The sequence below is a fragment of the Vulpes vulpes genome, chromosome 8 (genome assembly GCF_048418805.1).
Source record: "Vulpes vulpes isolate BD-2025 chromosome 8, VulVul3, whole genome shotgun sequence".
NCBI classification, from domain to species: domain Eukaryota; kingdom Metazoa; phylum Chordata; class Mammalia; order Carnivora; family Canidae; genus Vulpes; species Vulpes vulpes.
The window spans coordinates 36,037,862-36,054,549 of NC_132787.1; the positions used below are offsets into that span (position 1 = coordinate 36,037,862).

A 16,688-nucleotide genomic window follows, 5' to 3' on the forward strand; every position below is an offset into this window, starting at 1 on the left:
TATAAAGGCATAAAATAATGTGAAAGTATCCAAAGTCAGCTTTTATCAAACAGATAAAAAGAAAAAGAATGTGGCAGGTGTTAAGAATTTGGTTAGTGGGAGGAGGTGCCTGGCTGGCTTAGGTGGTAAAGCCTGTGACTTTTGAATTCATGGTCATAAATTCTAGCCCCATGCTGGGTGAAGAGCTTACTTTAAAAAAAGCGGGGGGGGGGGGGGGGGGGGAGGAATTCGGTTAGCGGGAGAATTAAATTACTTGCTATGGGATCTAAAGCTCATATGGAAGAATATGAAACCCACATAGAAAGATAACATAAAAGCCCAGAGAATGGCAGTGAGTGTAAGGATATGAAAAAGAAAGTTATCAAAGCTGCAGCGAGGGGTGCCTGGGTGACTTAGTTGGTTGAGCATCCAACTCTTGGTTTCAGCTCAGGTCATGGTCTTGGGGTGGTGGAATTGAGCCTCACTTTGGGCTTTGTGCTGAGTCTGGAGCCTGCTTAAGATTAGTCTCTCTCTCCCTCTGCCCCACATATATGTGCATGAAAACAAATCTTTCTTAAGATGTGGGCCCCAATATTTAATTTGGAAATCTAATTACTATGATGATTCATCTATTCAATGAATATATATCTTTTTATTAATGTCCTAGACATGGAGAAATACAGTTAAAAAATATAATCCTTAGTCAATATGTAGATGAAAGCGGTCACAGAGGAGATGTTATATCTGAGCTGAGTTTAGAAGAGCAGTAACTCTTAACCAAGATAAGAATGGAAGAAAGAATGTTATCACTTGTGAAGCAATGTATGCAGAGAGAGTACACTGGTACATTTAGAAACTAGGAAGTTTAATTTGGCAGAAATGGGATAGGCTTTCAGAAGAGAAGGGGGAAGGCAGAGGTTGGCAATGAGTAACTCAATGATCAATGAAGAAACTGGATGTCATTTTTGGCTTGGGAAAGGGTAAGCACCTAAAGGATGGTCAGAATATTTGTAAAATTTCCTTTGGCCAACAAAAATCTTTCACAAATTGATAACTGACTTTTTTTATATCAAACTGGAGGACCCAGGAACTCTCTTTCTTTCTCTTCAGGCAGATAATAAAGGCTGTTTCACACAACTCGTGAAGACCAAAGTATTTCAGCTGAGACAAAGGGGGTATGACATGACAATACAAGTGGAAGCCAAAATCAAAGAGGAGGGAACAGGTTTGTTTGTATTACTTATAAATATTAATTCATTAAGTCACCAATATATTAAGCATCTATCAAACTTCCATTCCATGTAAAACACTTTGTAGTTTCTGGGGACTATGAAAATAACATGGTCCCTGCTGTTAAGGAACTAGAAATCTAAGAAGAAATTATATATAGGCTTGTATATATGTATATGTATACTTGTGTGTATGTATTTATAACCACAACAGAATTTTCATAAGAAATGTAAAAACTAACAGCCAAATGAGTATGAAAAGAGAGAATTAATTTTTATATAGAAACAAAGAAAGTTGATAAAGTAGCATGTGAGCTGATTTGGATAATATTTTGAAAGCTTGTGATGAACTGGGAAAGCATGATTCTTATAAAACAAATATGTTTAGTCTCAGAAGAAACTGAAAATGTAGGTTGGGGCTAAGGTGTGTAAAAAAAAGTAAATCATATGCTAAAAAGATTATATTTTGGGGATCCCTGGATGGCACAGCGGTTTAGTGCCTGCCTTTGGCCCAGGGCATAGTCCCGGTGTCTCGGGATCAAATCCCATGTTGGGCTCCCTGTATGGAGCCTGCTTCTCTCTCTGCCTGTGTCTCTCATAAGTAAATAAATAAAATCTTTTTTAAAAAGGTTAAATTTTATTATGGAAAGCCTTAGGTATCTACAGATATATTTGAGGAGAATGTTCTAAATATATTGATATTTTGAAAATATAGTTCTAGCAGACATGAAGAGGACAGGGTAGATGAAACAATTTTAAGGTGTTACAATTTGATACATCAGATTATTATTCAAAATTGCCCGAAAGATTACAAACCTGGGACCTGGGAAATGGAAATGCCATTAATCAAAGATAAGAAGTAGATAAAAAGAAATATAATGAAATGGGTCAAAGAAAATTCATTCAACAATGAATCATTACAACAATGAGTTATTGTAATCTGGAACATCAAGATAGAAGTTGATTCATTCAGCTTTAAAAATAATTTTAAAAAAATAAAAATAAAAATAATTTTTTAAAAAAATCAGAGCAAAATCAGGACCAAAATTGATTCCCATTGTATCTATAGCTCCTAAGAGTAAGGGCAATCATTCTAAAAGTGAACTCACTTAGCATTGCTAAATTGAAGCTAGAGACAGACAAGGAGAGCCCAAGGACAGAAACAACTACATTTAGGACATAGTATCAAATAAACCAGCATAATAAAATTAGAAGTCACAGGCATGGGGGAAAATAATAAAGTACAATTTCTTAGAAGACACTGGAAGAGTCTCGGTGGCACTGATTTATAAAGTACTTCTAGGAGTTCATTTTGATCAAGTCTGAGATGAGAATGCTATACTGGGAAGGGTGCCAGGGTGGCTCAGCTGGTTAAATGTCCAATCCTTAACCTCAGCTCAGGTCTTGATCTCAGGATCGTGAGTTCAAGCCCTGCACTGGGCTCCACACTGGGCATGGAACCTAATTTAAAAGAGAGAGAGAGAGAATATTATATTTGGAGCAAATAAGAGATCTTTTAGACTTTGATAGACCAATGCTTTAGATAATGAAGCCAAGGTACAGGTTGCATTTCACTAACTGGAAAGGCACCAGGTGTTGGCTATATTGTAGAAGGGGCATACAGCGAAAAGAAGGGTCTTGCTGGGGAAGTAGTTTGTGATAGACATGTAAACATGTTCTGAGACCGATGTGAAGAATCCTGTTGTATGCAGAAAGTCATGGGGAGAGGAGAGGGATCTGAGAGAGGCTGAAACAAAAATGGAGCAAGATCACAGATCTGAGAAGAGCTTAAGAACACAGATGGAACAAATAAATAAGATACCGGTGAAACCAGAAGAATTGGGAAATTAGGTATAATAATTTTTTATCTTGAAGGTGAAGCTAATGTCAAGTTGCTTGTATTTTCTAAGTGCGAAAAATTCTGGAAAGAGTAAGAAATAGAATAGGGATAGTACTTTGTCATGACAGAGCAAAGCTGGAGTGGAAGTAGGAAGTGAGTTGAATATATAGAACAGTTCGATTTCACTTCTTTCTTTTTCAGAGGTGGAACTAACTGGGCATGGATCATGTGAAATCACAAATATCCTGAGCAAGCTGAAATTTACAAAAGCGGATACATATTATAGACCTGGGCTTCCTTTTTATGGGCAGGTAAAATATCTTTTCAATAAAATTCATATTTCGGGAGAGGTGGCCATTAAGAAAATAAATTTTACTACCACAAGAGTACAATTTATTATAAAAATACAATTTATTATAAAAATAAATATTTATTTCAAATGGGGAAAGAAATGGTAGCCATGACAAACTTAAAAGGCAAATAACATCATATCCAGAAAAACAAAGCACACTTTTATTGACTAACTTCCTAACACATCTCTGAAAGACATTTTTCCTGTGTAGTTTGGCTGCATACTCAGGTTACCCCTTTATAAACAATGATTTTGTAATACAATTCTTTTTTAAAGATACTCTTTCATCTAGACGATTGAGTTTTTTTTTCATATTGATAGTTTTTAAAAGTTTTTTTTTCCAGTTTCAAAGCTCTGTATTGGTAATAATATTGGTAAGTTTTCAGACTGATATCTAACTTAGTAAACTATCAGTTTTCTGTCATATAAGAGATATAAGGTTTCTAGGCATTTTAAATTTCCTTTTTTAGTAACTAATATTTGAATTGACAGCTGATAGGCAATTGACAGTTGATAGGCAATTTCTTCATTAACTGTGAAATTCCTAAGTATTTCATAGTTATGACATTACGAATTTTGTATTTTCTTCATTTATTACAGTATTATGTTGCAAATTGGCAAGAAATTAATACATGTATAGATATGATTGGGCAAAGCCATCTTGGAACAAGTGAAGAATGTGAGAAAACTGAATATTAAAAGGATGAATATGACTTGGCCAGAAATTTAAGAAAGGGGAGAATGGTCAAGGTCCTAAGTGTGAAACAGCTTTTAAAGAGCAACTATGTGACAGGCTGAGGTAGGAGATATAGCTGGAGATGGCTGTAAGTAAGCCAGAACAGATCTTGAGGGCTTTATAGAATATGTTCAGAATTTTGATGGGGTTTTGTTTGTTTGTTTTTCTTTTTTTTTCTTAAGAATTTATTTATTTGAGAGAGACAGAGATGGTGACAGATATAGCGAGAGAGAGCACAAGCAGAGAGGAAAGGGAGAAAAGCATATTATCTGCTGAGCAGGGACCACCCTCCCAAACATAGGGCTCGATCCCAGGACTCCGAGATCATGACCTGAGCCAAAGGCAGATAGATGCTTAACCAATTGAGCCACTCAGGCACCCCTGCTCAGAATTTTGGATTGAGAAGTTATTGAAAGTTTTAAGGAGAATAACATGACCAGTTTAGCTCAGGCCATGGAGAGGGTGATTTGAAGCAAGCATGAAGCAGTAAGAGAATGAACCGTGGAAGATTAAATAAAAAGCTGTTGGAAATCAGATGGGGGAAAAATATTATGTTTTGTCTGTGGAGGAAAGAAATAGAGCTAAAATAAAAACAAGACATCTATTTGGAGCCTCAGATTGCAATTCAAAAAACATGGATTTGGGCAGCAATCCACATAGTGTATCTTCTCCCTGAGAACAGATATCAATGGTTTTAAAGACAAAGGAGGATTCTTGTACATGTTATTCACGAGGAATTTTGATTGGTGTTGGTGGCAGAAATCTAATCTTGACTGAATATAATTGGTTGCTAAGGCTTTCACTGAGCAAAATCTTCTGTAGCAGGTTACAGGCATTTGGGCTGAGTTTGGCCCAATTCAAAAGTTCATGGTTCCTCTCAGCTCCACTGTAAACCCTTTGATAAGTGATCTCATTTTATTTCACCTTAAACAGATTTTAACTGGAATGATAGCAATGGGTCTGAAGAGAAGTAAATAAAATGTGTTGAACAGAGTAAGAGATAGCACTTGGCCTTGGGTTAGATGTAGTCAGCAAAAGAGGGGAAATGATGGGAAAAGGCCTTTGATATTGTTGGATAATCTATGGGAATGGATAGAAGCACTGTATCCTGAGATAGAGCACACAGGGATGAAGAAAATTGAGAAAGGTGATATTTTGAACTCATTTTTGCATATTCTTAATTGTTATATGCTCACGGAACATCTAAATAGAAATGTCAGAAAGAAAAATAGTTTAGAGCCCAGAAAAACAAATCTTATTTTCAGATTCTAAGATCTTTAGTAAATGACAGTGGCCAATAGGTCAAGAGGTGAACACAAGAGAGAGTGGAAGGTGTCATTGCTATGTAACCCTTGACACCAGCTATTACTTCCACTTCTAGGTTCTTCTAGTTGACGAGAAGGATCAGCCAATGGCCCATAAAACTGTAGTCGTCAGTGTGGACGTAACCACATACCAATCCAGCCTTACCACGAATGAACATGGTTTGGTGAACATTTACATTGATACCACCAACTTTACATCTTCTCTCTTTACAGTTATGGTAAGTGGGAAGGGGCATCTGGGACTGAAAAGACATTGCTGAGGCCACATAACTTAAACATATCCGGGAAGCACATAAATTCTAGGAAGGAAAGAAATGGCAATAAAGAGTAAAATAGAAATTAAGCAAATCAGAGACCTAAGTTATAAGAAAAAAATTATCTGCCAGAAAACTTTTACTCTAGCATCGTCTAGTGTCAGGAGACACTTATTAGATCATCTTGATATCCCCATATAAAATTCAATATTTTTACAACATTATTATAGCTTAGATGTTATTTGGTTTCTTTGGTGTTACCACCATTTTTTATTTTTGTAAAAAATTTAAATATCTTTATGCAGTTTAGAGGCTTAAGAGTATTAAGAAAAAGTAATTGATCTCGACTATGAGGGAATATTATCTATTAAATCAGTATAGCACAACCTTAAATAAACTTAAGGAAAAGTCACAGATTATGCTTTATTTGGGACAGCAGACTATGATGGAATCAAACAGGCCTGGTTCACATAAAATCTTCAGTACATGACATTTCAGGGTGACCAAGATATACATAATGTACATTAACAAATAGCCTTTTTAAGACCTTTTATCCTTTACACTAGGTGACTTACAAACAGAATGTCCACTGTTTTGATAATTGGTGGCTTGAAGAACTTCATAACCAAGCACAGCACACTGTAAAGCATATTTTCTCCCCGAGCAAGAGTTATGTTCACCTTGAACTTGTTGCTGGTACCATAACCTGTGGACAAACCCAGGAGATCCGGGCGCACTACATCCTGAATGGACAGATTCTGAAGGATGAAAAAGAATTAACCTTCTATTATTTGGTAAGAATGGAAACCACTATAGCTCTTTCTAATCATGTGGAGATTGAGTTCCTATCTAAGTAATGTGCTGTGCTAGGTATCAGTGTGCACCTTTTTTTTTTTTTTTTTTGAAGAAAAGTTACTTCCTAATAAAATTCCTAATGCTTTAATTTCTTACTTATGCTCTGGTCCCTACTGAAACTTTTTAGTTTTATGAGTTCCAATGGAAAATTATTGAATGAGAGGAAAAAGACTAAGAAAAAAATGCCTTCTTAGTCAAAAGGAATGTTTTTCTTAGAACTTAACAGATAAATTAGCAAACTATAAGAAATCAAGAACTAAGGAAATCAAGAACTATAGGAAATAAAAATTATAAACATTTGGGGACTTATGTGGCTCAGTTGGTAGTTAGGCATCCAAGTCTTGATTGATCTCAGCTCAGGTCATGATCTCAAGGTTGTGAGTTCAAGCCCCATGTTGGGCTCTGGGTTGGGTATGGAGTGACTTAAAAATATATATATTATAAACAATCTTCTAAAAATGTTCAATTTTGACATTAATTGGAGAAGTGAAAATAAAACAGTAAAGCAGTAACTAACATTTTACACCTATAAAGCTTCTGAATAGTTTACAAAGTTCTTAATAGTGCATTTGAAGGAAAAAAGGACATTGACAGGCATATTATAAATTGGTATCATACTTTTGGGGTCAATAAACTTATTTGTGCCCTGAGATTAAAAATATGATCCAAAACTGGTAGTTACTCAAGTAAGTCATTTTAAGAAAAATCAATGTGTAGGAAATACTAGGTAGGATTAACTATAAATAATGTTTTTTAAAAATCTATGAAAAAGCAAAAAAAAATTGACAATAAGAGTCTTAGTTTTATTGCTTCCTAGTTATGTGACTTTGGGCAATTTATATAATCTCATTTGTAAGACAAATATCAGTCATCTTTCTTAAATACTAGGGATAGGATTTATACCTACTTCATGTGAATATTGTGCACATTAAATAAAATCTTAAAACCAAATTATTTAGTTCAACGTCTGGCACATACAGAGTGTCAATACATTTAGGTTTTTAACAATAGAGAAAACTTACATGTACTTTATATCCTCCTGTACTGCATATTGCTTTGTGTATGTTTAAAATATTTATTGAAAGAATATGTAAATTTGAAGTATTAATATTCAAGAAAAGTAGCAAATATTAAGTAAAACACTAAAACATTGCAAAATATATATTTCTTACTTAAAGTGTGTAACTATACATACAGGAAAATGCTGAAAAATATTCAAAACTTCTGGGTTGGGGGATCTCTGGGTGGCTCAGAGGTTTGGCGCCTGCCTTCTGCCCAGGGCGTGATCCTGGAGACCCGGAATCGAGTCCGGCATCGGCTCCCTGCATGGGGCCTGCTTCTCCCTCTGCCTGTGTCCCTGCCTCTCTCTCCTCTCTCTCTCTCTCTCTCTGTGTGTGTCTTTCATTAATAAATAAATAAAATATTTAAAAAAAACTTCTGGGTTGGAGTAGTGAGATTATTTATATATTTTAAATATGTTTATGTAAGTTTACTATGTGGGATCCCTGGGTGGCGCAGCGGTTTGGCGCCTGCCTTTGGCCCAGGGCGCGATCCTGGAGACCCGGGATCGAATCCCACGTCGGGCTCCCGGCGCATGGAGCCTGCTTCTCCCTCTGCCTGTGTCTCTGCCTCTCTCTCTCTCTCTCTCTCTGTGTGACTATCATAAATAAATAAAAATTAAAAAAAAAAAAAAGTTTACTATGTGCTCTTTAAGATGATAATGGATGTATTTCCCTCTTCAGATCAAAGCAAGAGGAATGATCTCCCGATCAGGAACCCATGTGCTGTCCATTGAACAAGGAGACTGTAAGTACTTCCAGGATTTCCTTGTTTTTCTCTCATATACTCAGATCCTAAACATTTTAGCAAGATGGAGTTACTTTTACATCTTACATTTTACATGTACATTTTACAGAGGCAATGGTCACCAATCTTCTTCCATCAACCAGAGATGAGGAAGCTAATATAAAAACATGGCATACTAGATTCATTTTTTAAAAGATTTTATTTATTTATTTATTTATTTATTTATTTATTTATTTGACAGAAAGGGAGTGAGAGAGCACAAGCAGGGGGAGGAGCAAAGGGAGTGGGAGAAGCAGGCTCCCCACTGAGCAGGGAGCCCAACTCGGGGCTTTATCCCAGGCCCCTAGGACCATGACATAAACCAAAGGCTGATGCTTAACTGACTAAGCCACCCAGGCACCCTCATTTTAGTCCATTTAGTATCTTTTCTTCATTTTATAGCATTTCTATATTTTAAATTTTATTCCTCAAGTGAAATATATTCATTTTATAATTAAATGTCTTAAGATGCATAAAATAATTTAAAAGCACAGAAAATCACTAAAGAAAAATCTTACTGTGTAGGTCTTTTTATTCGTTTCCTATTGCTGCTGTAATAGATTGCCACACTCTTTCTGGCTTAAAACCATGCAAATTTATCAGCCTACAGTTTTGTAGGTCAGATGTCACACTGGACTAAATATCAGGGTGTCCAAAGACTGCAGGCTTTCTGGAGCTCTCAGGAATTAATTATCCGTTTCCTTTCCTAAAGACCTCCTACATCCTTCAGTTTCTATCTTCAACACCGGAAATACATCATCTTCAAATCTCTCTCTTTCATTTCTGCCCCCTCTTTAAAGATTACTGTGATTACATTGGGCTCATTTGGATAATGCAGGATAATCTTCTCATCTCAAAGTCCTTGACTTAATCACATTTGCAAAGTCCCTTTTGCTATGTAACATAACAAAGTTTTTGAGATCTATCTTTGGGAGACATTATTCTGCATACCACAAACTGCCTCCTGGCCCCAGAGATTCACATCCATCCCATATGCAAAATGCATTCACCGCATCCCAACAACCCTAAAAGCCTCAATCCTTTATAGCATTAACTCAAGTCCAAAATCTCATGTAAGTCTCATCAGCTTGAAAGGCCCAAATATCATCATCTCAATTATCTAAATTAGATACTGATGGGGCCTTGGGTGTAATCCTTTCTAGGATGACAGAGTCATCAGTCAGAAGAAATTTTTAAAGCAGTTGGACAAACAGCATTAGGTTTCAAGATACTGCTTTGTCTACATCTTACAATTATTTGCATGTGATATTTTCATTTATGTTCAGTACAAAACATTTTCAAATTTCCCTTTTAATATCTTCTTTGGACTATGGGTGATTCATAAAATAAATGTTATTTAATTTCCAAATACCAAGATATTTTTCAGAGATTTTTCTTATTTATTTCTAATTTAATGCTGCTGTGATTATTTCTTTAAAATTTAGTAAGTCATGGGACACCTGGCTGGATGGCTCTGTCGGTTAGGTGTCCAATTCTTCGTTTCAGCTCAGATCATGATCTCAGGATGGTGAGATTAAGCCCCAAATCGGCTCTGCACCCAGCATGAAGTAGGCTTCAGATTCTCTCCCCACAAACCTCATCTCCCTGCTCCTGCATGCTCTATAAATTCATACATACATACATACATACATACAATCTTTTTAAAGAATTTTTTTAAAAATTTAGTGAGACATATTTTATGGCCCCACATATGATCTATCTTGGTAAATGTAAGAATTTCTATTCTTCTGCTCTTAAGCAGAGTGTTTTCTAAATGTCATTTAAGTCAAGTGATTCACAGCATTTCTATATCTTAGATAATACTTTCCTTCTGGATTTTCTTGAATCATTAACATCTCTTAATGAAAGAATAAATAACTTTTTTAAAAAATGATCTGTTACAAAAAGATGAATACATTTGGTCTATTTATTTATTGCATGTCCCCAGTCTAAATCTCATAATTAGCTTCCCTTTTTTCTATTCATTTGAATGATTATAGGCTATCATTTAGCTAAGGCAAAATAAAATTTTTTATTAATAGAGCATATTTAGGGAGATCAAAAAGCTCACCTACCCAAAGTAAGTCAGAATATCTAGGAAAAAATGAAGAATACCTATTACAAAAATTAAAATGTATTTGTCCTTTATCTTCGAAACCCCATTTTTTCTATTAGTCCTTGGCATGCTTGTGGGTACATAATAAATATTTTAAACTAATTCATCAGTGAAGGATATCTCTTTGTTTACAATTTGTGATAGCTAAACTTTATTTGAAGTTTATATATTTGAACTATACTTGAAGAGAACTGAATTTGAAGATAATATATCTTTCTTCATATATCTCTATAATAAGGCTTTGGATAAAAACATTAATAAAATATGGTCCATGCCTTCAAGATGCCCTCAGGATATTATGTTTTTTTATGTGCCCATTATATGGTTTAGTATTATCATTTCAAATTATTTTATGAAGTATAGTTAATATAATGGGATATTAATTTCAGGTGTACAATATATTGGTTTGACAATTCTATACGTTACTCAGTGTTCACCATGATAAGTATAGTCATCATCTGTCACCATACAATGTTATTACAATATTATTGACTACATTCCCTATGCTGTACTTCTCAGCCATAAAAAAATGAATGAGATCTTGCCATTTGCAACAACATGGATGGCCTCTAGAGGGTAATATGCTAAGTGACATAAGTGAGAAGTTTCAAGTTTATTTCAACCCTCCTATTTCTATGTATTTTCATCACAACCTTTCTTCAAATTTCCTATAGATATAGGATGGCTATAATTTTTAAATAATTTCATGCTACAAGGAACATAGAACATTTATGAGAAAATTAAGTGGGCATAACTATAAGCACTGCGTATGCACACAAAAAGGAACCACCAAATGCAGGAAATTCTCTGATAAAAATCAGAAACATGGCATGTTTTGTATATGATTATTTGTACCTATATCTCTGCAGTATTGAAAATGGCCTGAAGGTAGAGATTGTGTTGCGTTCTTTGAATTATCCTCATGCATATGACAGGAATTGTGTTGATTTGGATCATAGATAGAGATAATTAAAGACGTCTAGAGATTCTTCTCTCTTGACTTTTTTTCTTGAGAAATATTTTTTAAGGGCACCTGGCTGGCTCAGTGGGTTAAGCGTCCAACTCTTGAGTTCAACTCAGGTCACGACTCAGGTTTCTGGGATAGAGCCAAGTTGGGTTCTGCACTCAGCGAGGAGTCTGCTTTCCCCCTGCTTGTTCTTTCTCTCAAGTAAATCTTTAAAAACAAAAACAGAAACAAACAAACAAAAAAACCCTCCTTTTTAATTTTTTTTTGGGGGGGGGGAGGAGTACCAGGCGCCCTGCTCCCGCCCCTGAGGCCCGTCCCGCGGGCTCACCGGGGCCCCCCAACCTCCTTTTTTATTTTTTTTATTTTTTAAAGATTTATTTTTATTTATTTATGATAGACATAGAGAGAGAGAGAGAGGCAGAGACACAGGCAGAGGGAGAGGCAGGCTCCATGCAGAGAGCCCGATGTGGGACTCGATCCCTGATCTCCAGGATCATGCCCTGGGCCAAAGGCAGGCGCGAAACCACTGAGCCACCCAGGAATCTCCACCCCCCCACCTCCTTTTTTCAATTGTAAAACAGAAATGTGTATGAAATGTATTTTTTCTACTTAAGCAAAGGAAATAATTTATCCTACATCTTTGAGGAAAACTATTGATGGTTTGGCATGTAGGTGTTGGACACTACTACATGCGCAATGGTATAAATGCAAATCCTCTCTTTAGTGTGCTCCAGATTGTGAATAAGTGAAATAATTGGAGAGCCTCTTCCTTATAAAATTGAGAACTCTTCCTTCTTCCTAATCAGTTATCTTGAACTTTCTTTATTCTCCAGTGAAAGGGGTATTTTCCTTCTCCTTTCAAGTGGAATCAGACATTGCTCCTGCAGCCCAGCTGCTCATTTATGCTATTTTGCCCAATGGAGAAATTGTTGCCGATACTGAGAAACTCGAGATTGAAAACTGTTTTGCCAATAAGGTGGGTCTTTTGTATAAGCAGTTCTTTTATTCATCTCCCCTTTTGAAGTATGGAAAAGAAGGAAATTGTATACATTTTTTAAACTGCCATAGAGTGCTCCTAAAACTACCCTCTGTAAGACCTCCAAAGGCAGAGAATGATGCCATACCCTGCCTGAGAGGGTTAGTGAAGTCTGGAACAGGTGGCCATAAGTCCAATGTTTTCAAAGTTTCTTGTTTTATCTTAAAATTCATATGGAATTCAAAATATGCTCTGCTATAAAGCTTTCATAGTGTTAATTTTGAAATATTTGTTCCCCAATGTTTCATTAAAAATGATGCTTCACAAGGACGTGACAGTTTTATCCCATCATCCCCCCTGACATACCTCCATATACTATTTGATACCAGCAACTTACTGTGAGTTAAGTTCTGATAATACAGAACAGAGGTATATGTGTGTGTGCCCCATTTTGAGAAACATAACCTGAGTACTCTAATGACTATAGCAGAAAAACCAAACTTGCAAATGGAATCTTATATTTCCAAAGAATACATAGCTGTAATAAGAAGCCTACTGAAATATAAAGCTTTATCTCAAGAGAGTTTTGTGCTATAGTCATAACATTACAATCAGATAGCATTCACCAGCTTCACATATCTTTTTAAAAATATAGAGCATGAGTTTTATGGAGATTTAAACTATGCATTATAGCAAATGAGCATTTCTGCAATGAAAACTATATTAGATTATCCCTCTTTAAATATATAAGGTCTAAATAAATAAATAATGATCCAAGAAAAAAACACAATGGATGCTGATTTAATTTTAATTCCATCTTATTAAAGATTAAACCTGGACAGGTATCCAAGAGCATAGTTTCTGTTCTGCTTGAATGTACCGTGTGTTCCTTGTGAACCTAGAGGAGATTCCTGTCTCAAACTTCAATGCCCTTACTGCAAATCATGGGTAGTTACTTATTCGTTAAATTCTGGAATGGCCACGTTATGCTACAGCTTTTGTCACACTTTGTTCATTCCAGCAGTGGTTTCTCTCTGGTACAAAGCATGTGACACCTCCTGAGTAACATCAGAAAACTTTCACGCAGAAGCATAAGTCCCTGGACGTTATTCTCAATCTCTTCATGTTAAATATCTTGTAACTTAGTCATCAGAAGTAGAATTGCTGAGGCACCTGGGTGGCTCAGACTGTCAAGTGACTGATTTCTTGCTTTCGGCTTAGGTCGGGATCTCAGGGTTGTGGGTGCATGCTCTCTCTCTCTCTTTCTCTCTCTCTCAAAAAAAAAAAAAAGAAAAGGATAGTAGAGAAAGCTATTAAAAAAGAAAAGTATTTAGAAGAAAGTTGACTATTTTTATTTACCACTAAAAGTTAGAAAAGAGAGTTATTAAAGTTATAAACTGAGGATATTACTTGATGCTACTAAAGTATCTAAATTCTAAATGACTTATTTTATATTTTACTCAAAATATACTCAAATTTTTACTCAAAATTTACTCAAAATAAAATAAAACTCAGATTCTACTCAAGAAATGTTTACATAAACATAGGGAACTGATAGACTCACTTATCAGTGAGTTTCTACTGGCCAAAACAGAATCAAATCTGAAAAAATTATTGCACAATTTTCCATTATTTTGTAGTTCTTATTCTTTATTCACAGTTCTTTGAATTATCTCAGCCAGTTAACTCTCAGGATGCATGTTAGATGTTCAATTTTTTAAATGACCCAATAAATCCCGGATCCTGATAAATAATAAAGCACCCTTCTAGAATGTCAGATGACTAAGACTGCCCCCTGGAGGAGACTTCAGGTGGCTGGTCTCAGAGGCCGAGCATGATTTTTCAGGGCACCATGCAAACTACACACATTCACCACAAAAACCTGCACAGAGAGAAGTCAACTACAGCAAGGTATGTATCTTTGTTAGTGGATGTGTTCTCATTCCCACTCAGGATTCTATTTCAATGTGACCGAAACCAATTTACATTTCACCAGTTATTTTTTTAAAAAGATTGTATTTATTTATTCATTAGAGACCCAGAAAGAGAGAGAGAGAAAGAGAGAGAGAGAGAGAGAGAGAGATGAAGGCAGAGGGAGAAGCAGGCTCCATGCAGGGAACTCGATGTGGGACTCGATCCCGGGACTCCAGGATCACGCCCTTGGCCGGAGGCAGACGCTCAATCACTGAGCCATCCAGGCGTCCCAATTTCACCAGTTATTAAAGGAGCAGGAAACCTGAGTTAACTGGAACCACATTTCCAGTTCATTCCTGAGATCGTTAACTGGTAGTCCCGCAGTGTACACATCTCTTAAGCCTGGTCTAAAACGGATGAAAAAAAGCCAAGTGAAGAAAGAGCTAGCCCTAGCCTGGGGTAGAAGAGAGTGTTGAGGTTGTAACACTTAGAAAATTTGCTGCCATAATTGTATTCTCTTTACAGGTAAATTTGAGCTTCTCCTCAGACCAGAGCCTGCCGGCCTCACACACCAACCTAGAGGTCAGGGCCTTTCCTAACTCCCTCTGTGCCCTCCGAGCAGTAGACCAGAGTGTTCTGCTGATGAAGCCTGAAACTGAGCTCTCCCCTCAGTCGGTGAGTCTTGCATGTCAGAGCACGCACACAGGAGAAGACCAGTTCAGGAAGCTGGAGGTTATAGCTGAAAGGACATGTGTTCTTCCAAGTGTCAGGCATGGTGTAGTAGGTTATGTATGAAACGGAATATAATTCAGTTCCACAAAAGACGTTTTGCACAAATGCTTTCCATGTCTCACTTCACTTCATTCTCTGTTATAATATATTCTCATTGAGGGAGCAATATGGCTCCCCACCGCATTCCCTGCCTAGCCCAGTACCTTATGTAGGTACAAAGATGCCAGTACATTGTCAATGAATGAATACATGAGTAATAATTCTTTCAGATGGGTATTATTACCTTAATTTTATGAATGAAGAAAACATAGCTAGGATAGATAAAACCACTACAAAAGGAGCAGGCCAAAAATATATTTTAAATGTGGAATTTGGAATCAGATTTCTTATTCAATGCTACCTTTAATGTACCACGTTTCAAGGTAGTTTGTGAAATGCCTGATTTTTAAGCTTGCTCTAAAAATCTAGGCACTTACTCACTGGTTTGAAATATGGACAAAAGAGAGTTTCCATTCAAACTAGTAATGAAGCACTTTCAAAAAGGCCTTGTGGTTTACTTTCATTGTCCCCTAATAAAGGGACAATGTTCACTTTGTGACAAAGCGACAAATGTTAGCTATATCTTGACCAGGGGCTGGATCCTGCTCTAGGAACAGGCATTCTATTGGTGAACAACCAGATGTGGTTTTTGACCATCTTAGACTTACAGTCTTATGAGGTATTAAAATAAACAAACAAGCAACAGGGGACACCTGGGTGGCAGAATAACACCCAGTGCTCATCCCATCAAGTGCCCTCCTCAGTGCCCATCACCCATTCACCCCCACCCCCCTTCTCTCCTTCCACCACCCCTAGTTCATTTCCCAGAGTTAGGAGTCTTTATGTTCTGTCTCCCTTTCTGATATTTCCCACCCATTTCTTCTCCCTTCCCTTATATTCCCTTTCACTATTATTTATATTCCCCAAATGAATGAGGGCATACACTGTCCTTCTCTGATTGACTTACTTCACTCAGCATAATACCCTCCAGTTCCATCCACGTTGAAGCAAATGGTGGGTATTTGTCGTTTCTAATGGCTGAGTAATATTCCATTGTATACATAGACCACATCTTCTTTATCCATTCATCTTTCGATGGACACCGAGGCTCCTTCCACAGTTTGGCTATTGTGGACCTTGCTGCTAGAAACATCGGGGTGCAGGTGTCTCGGCGTTTCATTGCATCTGAATCTTTGGGGTAAATCCTCAACAGTGCAATTGCTGGGTGGTAGGGCAGGTCTATTTTTAACTCTTTGAGGAACCTGAACCTGATGAACCTGGAATCTGAAGAGTTTTAAACAGAAGAATGACAATTCAGATTTCTCTGTTAAGGAGATGCTGTTTGCTGCTGAGAGGATAAGAACTGAATTGAAAGAATGGAAAGGGTTAGTAGGTTGTTGTCATAGCATAGATAAGAGATGAACGCAGCCAGATTAAACTGTCTGCACAGAGGCCAGTATTTGTTTAATGACCTGGATACCATGTGACTAAGCAGGTGCCTGACACTAGGCTCTGGGCAAAGACTGAAC

The 16,688-nt window shown here is 36.7% G+C and overlaps 1 protein-coding gene across 1 annotated transcript in view; it reads left to right on the forward strand.

The window, feature by feature from the left end:
- Nucleotides 1–16,688, forward strand: part of LOC112917294 (pregnancy zone protein-like) — a 48,315-nt gene that overhangs the window by 9,073 nt on the left and 22,554 nt on the right. Inside the window, exons 9-15 of the mRNA XM_025995234.2 lie at nucleotides 1,090–1,204; nucleotides 3,250–3,359; nucleotides 5,518–5,679; nucleotides 6,282–6,509; nucleotides 8,313–8,376; nucleotides 12,332–12,474; nucleotides 14,914–15,063. Of these exons, the coding sequence (XP_025851019.2) occupies nucleotides 1,090–1,204; nucleotides 3,250–3,359; nucleotides 5,518–5,679; nucleotides 6,282–6,509; nucleotides 8,313–8,376; nucleotides 12,332–12,474; nucleotides 14,914–15,063 (972 nt within the window). The remainder of the gene's footprint in view (nucleotides 1–1,089; nucleotides 1,205–3,249; nucleotides 3,360–5,517; nucleotides 5,680–6,281; nucleotides 6,510–8,312; nucleotides 8,377–12,331; nucleotides 12,475–14,913; nucleotides 15,064–16,688) is intronic.